This window comes from Dendropsophus ebraccatus, chromosome 5, assembly GCF_027789765.1.
Source record: "Dendropsophus ebraccatus isolate aDenEbr1 chromosome 5, aDenEbr1.pat, whole genome shotgun sequence".
Classification (NCBI taxonomy): domain Eukaryota; kingdom Metazoa; phylum Chordata; class Amphibia; order Anura; family Hylidae; genus Dendropsophus; species Dendropsophus ebraccatus.
Genome location: NC_091458.1, coordinates 25,939,511 through 25,953,111, shown reverse-complemented (window position 1 = coordinate 25,953,111; position 13,601 = coordinate 25,939,511). Strand labels below are relative to the sequence as shown.

Here is a 13,601-nt window from a genome sequence, read left to right as displayed (position 1 = left end):
TGTGCCGCCTTACTGATCTCTGACAGTCGCCGACCTCGCTGCTGCAACATTATTCTTGATGGATTGCCCGCTCAGCCAATCAGTGAGTGGGGTGGGACACCACTGCACTTACTGACTGGCTGAGTGGGCAATCCATAGCCAGGGCCATAACGTTGCAGCAGCAGGAGCCATGGCCATAATGTACCAGGGTGCCAGCCGAAAAATTACATGCGGTGGCTGTCAGGGAGCGGTGAGAGCGGTGCTATGGGAGCACGGGGACAGGTAAGTATGCTTTCTTTAGGTAAGTATATTTTTTTTTAGGTAAGTATACTTTTTTTTTTTCCCTGCCTGCGATTTTTTATTTTTGTGAAACTTTAAAGGCTCTGTAAAGCAATGCCAATCACTGAGATCGGCACTCATTTACATATTACAGATGAAAGATAGACAGCTTACAGATGAAAGATAGACAGCTATTAGGGCCGTTACACTCAGCAACTAATAAGATTCAAACTCATATTTTTCAAAACCTTTTTTTGGAAATAAAAGCTTCAACCTATTTGGTTCTGATGTGCATTCATTGTAGCATTATGACATTATGATATTTTTGGTCGGCTGTAGTCACCTTTTGTTGTGACGGACATTTCCATGACCAGCTGACTCTCCTAGTTTCTCATTTAATTAAAAGCAACGGTATATATATATATATATATATATATATATATATATAGAGAGAGAGAGAGAGAGAGAGAGAGAGAGAGAGAGAGAGAGAGAGAGAGAGAGAGAGAGAACTGTACCCCTTATTATGATTCCAAGTTTTGCTGTCCAGGAAAGAACAGCCTGGTGTTTGCTGTCTCTCTAAGTCTGTCCTACAGCATGTAATGGAAACTATGGTATAAACTCCATCTGAAGTCTGAAGCGCGTTGGTAATAAAGCTGTGAAGATTTTCCCCCATCCAACTGTGCTGGACAATATACTATATACTATGTGGTCCAAGGGTTATATGATCTGTAACATTTTGTCAGTATAAATATATCTGGGGACTCGAATTTGCAATAGGTATGGAGAATAGAGATGCGCGAACCTTGAGCATGGTTCACCTCCCAGCAGGACAATACCCCCTAAACTTACAGAAAAAGCTAGAATGGAGGGGAAACATGGCATTGTAAAAGCCTAAACCTTAATGTGACATGAAGAAGACTGCTGGAAAGCAACACAACCCATCAAAAATATAGGAGTTCAAGCAGTTTTGCCTGAAAAAAATTGGCAAAAATTCCAGTGTGGGACCATAGTTGGCTATGGGTGCTGTTCTTCTGATTCATATTATGGCCGTATGTATGATCCATAGGGCACCTCTTTTCTGTATCACCGTAGTACGACATCTTTTATCTTTTAAATGCATTGTTCAGTTTAGGAATATCTACTATAAGGAAATCCTGGATTAATTAAAGGGGGGGTACCCTATTCAGGATCCTCATCTCTTGATAAGAGTAGATAATGTTTTCAAAGAGTGTCTTTCTGGAGGACCTGTCCTGTCCAGTGATACAAAGACAATTTACCTGATTTCAATAGGCTTTGTGTAATGCTTCATTTCTCCAATGGGGGCACTGCAGGGAAACTGAACACTACCTGCAAGGTTTGTCCGCAGATCACAGCCGATCACTGAGGATCCCAGCAGAGAGTTGGTCTAAATTGAACATATTATCAAGGGACCCTTCTGATATGTAGTGATTGTTTAAAGTGGAGAATCCCTTTAAATAATATCAGCACCTTAATGGGTTATATGGCCAACTGAATAATTAATGACTCGGTTAAGAAGAAGAAGGAATCAGAGGAATAATGATGACACAGATTTGTATTCTTCTGTACTTCGTCAGGCAGCGTGAATCCAGCGCTGAGCGCGTAATGATCGCCTTGGTTGCAGGCAGCGAATGCCTTTGAAGCTCATTTGTGTAATTGCATAATTATGAGATGAAATATAACAATCTTCTCTTTTGTTCATTATTCATTATAGTAAACTCTCTTTAATTATACAAGTTGCGTAAAATGTATTCAGCATTCGCCTTGGGTGAGGAGTTTGGTGCGACTGAGCCAACCATCATGTTTAGATTAAAGGGATATTCTGGCTTTATACAATTATAGGGAGAGATTTATCAAACATGGTGTAAAGTGAAACTGGCTCAGTCGCCCCTAGCAACCAATCAGATTCCACCTTTCATTCCTCACAGACTCTTTGGAAAATGAAAGGTGGAATCTGATTGTTTGGTTGGTAGGCCGATTATTAGGGGAATGAGCATTCATAGGAACGCTCCTTTCTGATAATCCACCTGTAAAAAAGGGTCAGTGATCAGCCGGGGAATAAACAAATGCTCGCTCATCAGCAGATCAGAAAGTGTATGGCCCCCAAAAATTGTTGTCCTGAGTAAATTTAAAGGACTGAAGTCTTCTTGGCAATTTTTTTTTACCAGTCTGTGGAAGATAATGAGATGGTAATTCCCCTTTAAGTCTGTTGAAAAGTGACATTTATGGCTAAAATAAATGTATTATTAATATTACTTTAATATGTCACTAGCTATAGGCCAACTTAAATAAGGACAGCATAAACCAGTGACAGAAATTCTGAACAGATCGGTGTGTTACTTACATCATTCTGTATAGCCGTTCTCCTAATATGCAGGAGAATAGGATTCTTGCCACACCCCTCCCCCCACCCTCCAGCTGCTGATTGACAATTTACTGCCTATGCATAGCATGGATAGATAACTGCCAATCAGCAGCTGGTGGGTGGAGATTTCTTCTTCTCATGAATATCCAGGACTACTGGGCTCATGCACATAATGGAGAGGACTACTTATTGTCCATGTTATTCAGGAGGATATCTCTGGATCAGCTGCACAGAACAATGTAAGTGATACATCATTCTGTTCAGCTTCTCTGTCACTAGTTTATGGACACCATAAACTTTTTTAATGCTAATACCATATACATTAATACAGCAATTGGCATGGTCACGTATGGAAGCTGATCTGCTTCTGAATGTCATCAGCAGGATCGGGCTGTCGGTGTGATAGCCTCATCCTGCTCATAACACTAAAAGTCCTGTCACTCGTGGCAGGTTCGGCTGTCAATTTGTAGGTGTATTGGGGGGGGGGGGGGGATCCTGAATGAACACCGATATGATGATCGGGCATGATGAAAAATCACTGCCCGACCCTTTTGTTCAGGGAGAGATAAGCCGCAGCGTGAGCTCTCTTCCTGTGGCTTACCCCTTCCCATAGGGAACACAGGAATGCTTGGCCATTATTGATCAATTACAAGTCTTCCGGACAGGCACAAATCTACTGTACATGTAATGAAATGAGAGGAACATTAAGAGACAATTTTCTAGAACTGATTACATGGGTTCTAAGGCCCCTTATGAGGATGATGGTTGTTGACGCTGGATCATCGAAGCAGAAAGAGGTTTGGAAACATTCCCTTGAGAATAGGGACTTGTTAGTTCTTACAATATTTGCTTCAGTGCTGACATTGCTGTACCGATATGGTGTGAGATGATGTTCTCTGATGGTGGGATTCACTTTAACATAGAACAGGGATGGACCAGACTCTCTGGTACCTCATTTACTAGGATTGTCTGGTTTTCAAGGACCCTACACCTCAGGGTTTTAGGTTGATCATTCCTTTCCTGGTGGATCCTAGTGATCATCATGGACTCCAACAGGGACAGTCTCCTTGTTGTTTGTCACAAGGTTAAACAAAGATCTGGCTATCTGGATTGTTACTTGTCTGAACATTTTTTTCTCCTTGCCAAATTTTGTCCCCCTTGCACTCATCAGTCGGGCGTCCCCATTGCATGGGATGTGCAGCTCTTTTTCTGATGAGAACAACCCGATCAGCTGATCTGGAGCACTGTGTCATATGGAGGCAAAACGTGGGCCAAAATTGAGCTCCACTTTATCCTACGTGTTCAACGCTATGGCAGAGTGTCCAAAAAGTAGTGTGGAGCAAGTCATGAAATCCATTTTTTTTTGGCTCATCTGCAATAGAAAATCTTCCCTAATATGTGCTTGTTGTTCTAGGGGTTATCCTCAGCCGGGCTGGGCAATATGGCCAAAAAATAAAATCTTGATTTTTTTTTTTACATTTTTTTCTTAATTTTTGATTTGAATCTCGATTTTTTTATTTTTTTTTTTATTTTTTTGCTAATTATAATGGGTGTAGTAGTAGAGGCATAGAGGATAAGGGGTGTAGTAACAGTAGAAGAATAGTAGGTAGCAATGGTAGTGGGAGTAGTATTGGGGGTAGTAGTGGAGGCATAGTGGTGTAGTAACAGTACAAGCATAGAAAAAGAGGGGTGTAGTAGTGGTCGTAGTAGCAGTTTTGGGAGTAGTAGTATCAGGAGTGGGAGTAGTATTGGGGGTAGTAGTAGAGCAGTATTGGGAGTAGTAGTAGAGCAGTATTGTAAGTAGTATTGGGGGTAGTAGTACAGCAGTATTAGGAGTAGTATTGGGGGTAGTAGTAGAGCAGTATTATGAGTAGTATTGGGGTACTAGCAGAGCAGTATTGTGAGTAGTATTGGGGGTAGTAGTAGGGCAGTATTGGGGTAGTAGTAGGGCAGTATTGGGGGTAGTAGTAGAGCAGTATTAGGAGGGCATTTTTTTTTCTTTTCTTTGAAAATCGAATTTACGATTTTCAAATGAATTGACATCGATTCTCAAAATCTTGACAAATTAATTCGATGAAATCGCCCGGCCCTAGCCTGGGGTCAGCTATATCGGTCATAACTGAAACACTGACTACAGTATAAAGTGCAGACGACTCCGGAAAATCCGCTAACACCCTTCACCTGTGATATTGCCCATTTTTGCTGCATTCTGAAAAGATTCCCGTATAATGTCCGTCACAACAATCATAGGATTTAGATTCAATTGTTTCAGGGCCGTAATCTGGAAGCCATTAATCAGCCGCAATTTATTGAAAGACAAAGAAATGTAAGAAGCCAAATGTAATAATAGCAGCGGTGATGTACGGCCCTGCTGGGAGCAAATGAAATCAGCCGCCATTATACGGGAGCACTGGAGGAAAATCCAATCCTGTGCTTATACCCTCCCGGCTCATGTCTGAAATGTTACGACGTAGCTATAGCACTATTTTGGGCAAATTAAAAAAATTTTAAATAATTTCGGTATGATAGGAGTGAGCCTTTATTTTTTTTAAAGAGAACCTGGCAAACCCACACCCAGGGCAGAACCCACCCAACCCCTGATACAACCCTCATACTTACCCCCTCCTGCCAGTCCTGCTCCCGATGCCGTTCCCTCCCACTCATCTTCACACAAAATTTGCAAATTAGAAGAGATGAGTCCAATGTCTATAGGAAATCACTGGAGGGGGCAGTGATTTCTCTGTGACAGGACTGGCATCAGGAGCAGGACCAGCAGGAGGGGGTAAGTATAGGGGGCTATATACATTTTTAAATGCCGTAGGGTTTTTTTTGTATTCATTTTTTTTATTTATTTATATATTTTATCTATTTTTTGCTATAGTTTTTTCTTGTTTTGCAATTGTTTTTTTTTTTTCATCACCTGAATATTTCTTAATATTTTAGTCACCATAAAAATGTGAACAGCAATTTTTTTAGTGTCTTAAAACAACACTTACCCCTTTGGCATCAATCACTCCAGGCTTTGCGTTAAATTTAACAGTTTTCAACCTCGCCCGCTCTTTCCTTTCAACCCTGTAATAAAATGTGCAACATTGTTACAATTTATATATATTTAAAGTGCCCATCACCTATATAAACTTTTTACCTGTAACAGACAGGTGAGGCTGTTTTTTTTTTATTTAAAAAAAAGACTCCAAGGTCATTTACAGGTTGTGTCTGGTACTGCAGCTCTAGTTCTGTTCTCTTCAATAGTGTTAACAGGGGTTATCTGGGTAACAAACACAATATTCTAAACAATCCCTCTTCCCAATAGCACCCTGTGTCTAATATACATGTATAAGCTATCTTGCACCCTTTCTTGCACCCTTTCCCTGTTTTTTTCTCATTCTTATCCACCCTTTATGTCTAAAATGCTCTACTTTAGGTCCACTCTGACCACGCTCAACTCCCTCTTCCCCCCTCCCTTTGTGATCTCCTCTCTGGCAGCTGGGTTAGCTGTCTATTGACTGGGTAATCCGACCCCCAGGAGACATTATCTGCACCATCTCCATGCACCTGTGCTGCTTCCATAGACTTACATGTGTCCCAGGGCCTAGGTCTCTGTAATATGAAAAGGTATAGTTCTATCTCTGCTTGCTGTCAGTGAATGCAGGCATATGTAATTGTCTTGTCTGGTCTGGTGAGTAGGACCAGCTAGCATTTAAATTTTTCGCTTTTAGGTGGATAGCCCCTTTAAGCTGTAGTACCAGGGAAATATATGTAGTATATAAAAGTGCAGTATGTGGGCAAGGGGAGCGCAAGAAGGTCAGGTTGTTTATTCACCATATTCTCCTAACTGAACAGCTTAAAGGGACATGATGTATATTTTGGGATCCTCCTAGGAGACTGTTCCAGGTCCCTTGGACAACTGTCCATTCAAAACCTACTTGCCTCTATGGGTTAAGAAGGGCTCCCCTCTACCTCCCAGAATACTACAGCATGACGCTATAGTAGTACCAGTCATCCGGAGCTTGCCCTGTAGTAAGCCGCTATCTAGGAGAGAATGCCCAGTTTTGGTCAAACATAAAAGGAAGGTGAGACGAGAAGGAGAAGACGTCCTTCATGTATACTGAGACACCACATTGTAACATCCCCCCTTCACCACCCGCCTAGTCACATCCTTCATGGAAGTCACACGTGTTTATCCCAATATCGGAGAGAGAGGAATAAGTTGTTGTGTTTGATGTTGTACACGGAGAACGCTGTGGCAAAATATCTAATTGCTCAATTATGATAATAACAACCCCGACAGATGCAGCAAAGAAAAGAAACATCTCCAGGAACACGAACAGGAAGGGCAGGCGCCAGTCTTCAGGCTTCTACTGCAATTAAAGGTCAATGAGATTTGCTTCAGTGGCAATGTTGCCTGCTAATGTCTGCCAGAGCCGCCGGGGAAATTCATTACACCGAGCACAAGAGAACACAGACACCGAAATAGAAGACCCTCCAAAACCTGGACAATACATTGTATCCAGGCATCAGTGACAGCATAGCCTACAACTGCTTCACCCCTTCTATTCATCTCTACCTATCTATCTATCTATCTATCTATCTATCTATCTATCTATCCATCCGTTTTTACCTGACTTGTACATCTAGCTGGGTGGTCTATGTCCTCGTGTGCCTGTGTCGTTTGCTATATGTTGGACAGACGACGTGGGACATGAGGACTAGACTGAACCAGCATAGATACTCTATACGTAAACAGAGGATAGATCTACCGATATCCAAGCACTTTCTTGAGGCAAAGCATGTTGAGAAAGATCTCAAATTCATGTTACTGGATCATGTACCTATTCCGAAAAGGGGTGGTGATAGGTTAACCATGTTACAGAAACGAGAACTGCAGTGGATCCACAGACTGGATACACTCCAGCCAAGGGGTCTCAATGTAGATTTCAGAATTACTACAAAAATGTACAAAAGATAGTATTGTAATGGGTGGTTGACCCTGATCCTTCCTTGAGTCTTGTCCTGTTAACTAGTTGATTTATATACTTATATCCTTTCTCTATTTTTTCCTCTTAGATATTTACAGAAGGCGGCGGAGGAATCTCACTGCAAATCACTGCTACTGTTGTTTTTTTTCATTCACTGTGAGACCAGGGACTATGATGTCGGGATTTGCTGGACCATGTTCACACTATGACAAGTAACAAAGCCATGTTCACACTATGGCTATGCTGGACCATGTTCACACTATAACAAGTAACAAAGCCATGTTCACACTATGGCTATGCTGGACCATGTTCACACTATGACAAGTAACAAAGCCATGTTCACACTATGGCTATGCTGGACCATGTTCACACTATGACAAGTAACAAAACCATGTTCACACTATGGCTATGCTGGACCATGTTCACACTATGACAAGTAACAAAGCCATGTTCACACTATGGCTATGCTGGACCATGTTCACACTATGACAAGTAACAAAGCCATGTTCACACCAAGACACTAGTAGGTGAGACTTCACGACTAGGGGTTTGGGCGACGTTTGTGAGGTTTTCCTAGGTCATTTTTTGACCTGGTTGAATCCCTCCTTGACACGATGGCTGTTTAGCTGCGGTTTTCCGTAACTAACGGTCACCGAGCCGGATAACCCCGATATAATGGATGGAGTTCCATGTTTCTTCCCTACAAGACAGTGTTCAGATGGTGCTTGCAATGAACGCGGTTCTTATCCGCTGGATTTCGAGATGTTATTACGGCAACCTGACATTTCCCTGGCCAGGACCTCCCACTATACCCTCGGACGTATCAGGTTACACAGGCCAGCGCATGCGGCTTAGTAATATTTACAAACTAACATACATGTGGACGATTCATGAGGTCTGACTTGGCTCTAATTATTCCTTCTTTTACAGAGCAGTGGCTAGCGTGAGTGAACCCCGCCGTTAATTTTTTATTTTCACTTTGGTGTATATGCACATTGTATCACCTTGTATATATCACGTATTTGTAATGATCTTCTGATACTGATGTATCTCATGTAACCCATTGTGTTCCGGATGGAACCTTACCTGTACACCTGTTTCACGTTATGTTCACTTCTTAATTAATTGGATTTTGTCACAGACTTGTATAAAAAGGATATGAGATGTTTGTATTGTTGCTTGAGAAAGGTCTCGAGATGAGACAGAAACGTTGCACCTATTGATTTTGATACCATGAAATAAAAGACACAGAATTTTTGCACTATTTGGATGTGCTGCGATTTCTTGGTTATATTGAAGAGGAGACTTTATCCAATCTCCGTCGCTGGCACTCTTGCATCGGATCTTTGAGTGCACTCCAGACTGAAATATATCTATCTATCTATCTATCTATCTATCTATCTATCTATCTATCTATCTATCTATCTATCTATCTATCCCCCAACCTAGGCTCAGCTTCCTGCTATGGACCAAAGCTATCAAGAAGATAAAGTGGGCACGGGAGACTGTCTGTGTAGAAGGGGACCTGTCTGAGGGAAATGCATAATGAACAACCTGTGTAACAGAAGAGGGTTTGTGAAGCAGTCTGTATGGGGGAGAGATGGGGGACTGTGGGAGTAGATGGTGAGATAAAGATAAGGACCATGAGAAAAATGTGAGAGAGAGAGAAAGAGAGAGAGAGAGAGAGAGATGGAGGATCATGTTATCTGTTTGTGAGAGAGAGAGATGGAGGACCATTGCGTCTGTTTGTGTGTGAGAGAGAGAGAGAGATGGTGGACCATGGGATTTCTTAGGGAAAAGGGATGGAGGAACATGGGATCTGTTTGTGTGGGGGAAAGAGATGGAGGACCATGTGATCTCTTTGTGAGAGAGATGGGGACCATGGAAGCAGTCTGTGAGAGAGATGGGGACCATGGAAGCAGTCTGTAAGAGAGATGGGGAACATGGAAGCAGTCTGTGAGAGATGGGGACCATGGAAGCAGTCTGTGAGAGAGATGGAGACCATGGAAGCAGTCTGTGAGAGAGATGGGGACCATGGAAGCAGTCTATAACTCTCCTATATACACGTATACAAGTCTTGCCCATGTGTTCATGTATATTTTAATGAAGACAGGGGATCAGCGGATGTCAGACCCCTCGGGGGCGGCTTATCTCATCAGGAACATAGAATTGGACATGTAGAAATGAAAAATGGCTGATCTTTTCTCCTTGACACCTGCCATCAGGGGAGGGTAGGAGCACCCCCATATACTTATAATAACCGGCCAATCCTGCCTATATAGTTGTTCTCCATCATTCGGCTTACACGTTATTTATTACCCGTTCCCCTCCAGCCTCCTCCGTTTTGCAGTTTGATGGCTTATTTCTCCTGCTCATACATTCAATGAATCTGTTTACCACATTATTTTCCCTCGCACTCTCGTACTTCTGGGAATCGGCTATACGGCGCGGTGATATATGACTTGTATCAGGGATGGGGGGCGCCGGTGAATATCTATATTCACTTAACCTTATTAAAAAACAGGATGGAATTTACATTTCAGCATTTTTTGTTGACATCTTGAAAGGCGCATTTTCAGTAGACAACTTTTAAATCATGTCTGCCGTCTCTATTCGGTGCATTCTCAGGGATACACAATGGTCTCATGCTATTGGTATATGATATTAGGACATGCAGATTCCTTATGGAGAGTCGGAGAGTAGAGTCAAATAGACTAAGCAGTGCACATAATATCCTGGAACAGTGTCAAATCACAGGGCACAATCAATGCTGCTCCACCTGTAGTAAACCAATACCACATTGCAGCAATACATACTGCTCCACCTGTACTTACCCAACACCACAGTTTGAGAGATGCTGCTATAGACCATGCAATGCTCTGCTGGGAACAAATATGCAAAGTAGCTCTTCTCCAAAATGAAGAGGCTCTTTGGAGCCCCCTACCCTATAACAGTGTGGGCAGATTTGGCAATGCAAATGCTGCCAACAAAGAGAGCAGCAATTTAATAGTGCCAGAGTGCCCATGATGTTGCAGAATTAGCAGAGATACCTGTCAATCACCACTTGCTCTACCACACTGAAGCGCTAGTGACACAGACAGCTTCCCAAAGTGTATTGTCTATTCTAATGCTAATATACAGGGTAGGTTCAGTATGGCCAACACTGCAAACAGCAATGCTAGCAATATGTAGCAATATGTACTGGGACACGAGCTTGAGTAGCCCTGCAGTTCCCGTCTAAGCAGAAGAGATGCAATGTTATTCCTTACTGCTGTTACTCAATCTAAAGTACCCCTTTAAAGGGAACCAATCCGCCCAATCGGGCGGATATGGTTCCCTGAACTGCTGTATACAGCTCCTGCAGCAGTCGTGGCTGGCCGTGGCTGCAGCAGGAGCTGTATATCCCCAAAAAAGGACTTTAATCCCCACGCGCGTGACAGTCAGCAGCGGGGAAGTAGTCATCTGGCGGCTCCCCACCCTTATCTAGTCACTGCTCTCTGCCTGTCAGTGCGCTCGGAGGGATGATTGACAGGCAGAGAGGCCAGTAAGGGACCTCTCTGCCTGTCAATCAGCCTCTCTGAGCGTGCTGACAGGCAGAGAGCATTAAATAGATACGGGTGGGGAGCCAGATGACTACCTCCCTGCCGGTGACTGTCACATGCACGTGCAGCGGCTGCTGCAGGAGCTGTATACAGTGGTTCAGGGAACCATATCAGCCCAATTGGGCTGATTGGTTCCCCTTTAAATAAGCCATCAACAGAAAAGCCTAACAACTACTATTCAAAAACAGCACTTTTCTTCTAATCTACAGACTATTACCCTGTTCCCCCTTGGGCCATCTTTGTGTTTACAGCCATTAGTATTTTGTTGCTGAAAATTTCAGCAAATCTGGAAAATGACAGAACGTTTCACTTTTTCTCCTTCCTTCTTCCAGTTCTTCTCTCCTACTTTTATAGTAAACAAAGAGAAGGTCATGGCGGTCATGGTAAGATGGATACTTAAGGGATCGCGGTTACTTTCAGGGTAAACCATGGTGCCTAAAGTGCACTTTAAGTGATATTGAGTTTCCCCGATACAGCATGAGAGCAGCTGGGGGCGCGACCTGCTGCCAAGGCAGATTTCTTCTCTTCAGCTCGGCAGACACTCGGTTTTCAGGACGTGTCAGAATATTAGAGGCCAATGGCAGAACATCCCATAGATATTAATGAGATTCCATTGTACAGAACACGTCTCTCTGAATCCATCAGCGGAACAGACTTCATTGTGATGGAGGAGAAATGAGATGACAATGAGGTGTCACTGCTTGTGTCATATACTCCCGTTCTATCCACAGGAAAGATCCCGCTGCATGAAATCTTATCTAACATCTCAGCCGTATACTGTAGATAGCTAGCTTACTTGTAGATAGCTAACTTACTATCTATACTTGTAGATAGTACAATGCATCCAGACTGTTTCGCTCACAGAGCATTGTCTACACTGGATACAATACTAACCACTTCTCATATGAGACCAGGACTAACTTTGTACAATAATATGTCCAATATCCAATAGATTACCCATAAGCCTCTGTTGTTGTATTAATGCCCTGGCCGCCTCTGTATAGTATAAGCTCCCCATTTTCTCCTCTCTGCAAGACCTTACAATACAAGCAGCTGACTACGGATTTCCTCCGTTGCGGCTGCATTTGAATAAACCCCTTAAGCGTTCTGTATTTTGTTTGCAGATTTAGTTTTTGGAATTGAAAGTCAAAAGCAATAAATACGAGACTCGGAGAGTCATAACAAAAACGGAGGATGTGCAAAATCATCTTTATATAGGATTAACTCTGCACTGAGAGAGACAAGATCCTACAATATCAAACTAAAGACTAAAGGGGAGATTTATCAAACATGGTGTAAAGTGAAACTGGCTCAGTTGACCCTAGCAACCAATCAGATTCCACCTTTCATTTTCCAAAGAGTCTGTGAGGAATGAAAGGTGGAATCTGATTGGTTGCTAGGGGCAACTGAGCCAGTTTCACTTTACACCATGTTTGATAAATCTCCCCCTAAGTTCATGACATATCTGTATAGTACAGAGCTCTGAATCCACCTTTGGGACTCTCATCTACCGAGAGAAATCTGATTTACCACTTCGGAATTTGCTTTTACCCTTTAAAATCAACAGAGAGGTGGCTCCACTTATGTGGGAGATAAGAAAATTTGATGTAAATTGCTAGGATTTCTTTGTAATACCTCCGCTTGCTGGGGATCACCCCCATCTCTTCGCTGTCTCCATCCAGTGTGACTCTCCTGGCTTGCCACCATTCATCGTCGGATGCATTGATGACGTGTAGGATGTCTCCATATTTAAAGCTGAGGCCCTGGCTCGGGAGACCGCTGTCCTTGCTTTTGTCGTAGTCGAACATGGCTCTGCAAGAGAAGAAGAAGAAGAAGAGACATCAATATAACAAGCCCCCATTCACATACTGTGAAAAATAGGGTCACGCTTAAACCAGCACAGGACATGGGATCCTGACGACCAGTAGCGGGCGCTATCCATCAATGGTTTGGTGTGGAGCTTAGGTATCACTAACTGTTCTCTAGGTTTGCTCTGTACGTGTTAGTATCCACTTGTGACCTTAAAGTGTCACTGTCGTTTAAATTTTCTTTGCAGAAATCAATAGTAAAGGCGATTTTAAGAAACTTTGTAATTGGGTTTATTAGCTGAAAAATGCATTTTTATCATGAGAGAGCAGTTTGAAGCTCTCCCCCCGTCTTCATTGTTCTCTACGAAGAGGGGAGGGGTGGAGGGAGGTGAGGCACTAAAACAAGATAACAAAGAGTTAATTTACAGCTACATCACCGGGCTATCTCCTCTGAAGTCAGTACTGACCTCTCTGACCTCTGAATAGCAGCTTTCACACAGTTCCCGCTGTGTAATCCTTTGTTCTCTGCTCTCTGCTGTCGACTAATCTCCCTCCTCCCCCTCCATAGAAC

At 42.8% G+C, this 13,601-nt stretch overlaps 1 protein-coding gene across 11 annotated transcripts in view; it reads right to left on the bottom strand.

Moving 5' to 3' along the window:
• Positions 1–13,601, bottom strand: part of DLG2 (discs large MAGUK scaffold protein 2) — an 818,767-nt gene that overhangs the window by 26,381 nt on the left and 778,785 nt on the right. For all 11 annotated transcript variants that reach the window (XM_069969704.1, XM_069969702.1, XM_069969703.1 and 8 more), the window contains 2 exons: positions 12,858–13,034; positions 5,638–5,713 (listed from right to left, as the gene is read on the bottom strand). In XM_069969704.1, the coding sequence (XP_069825805.1) occupies positions 5,638–5,713; positions 12,858–13,034 (253 nt within the window). The remainder of the gene's footprint in view (positions 1–5,637; positions 5,714–12,857; positions 13,035–13,601) is intronic.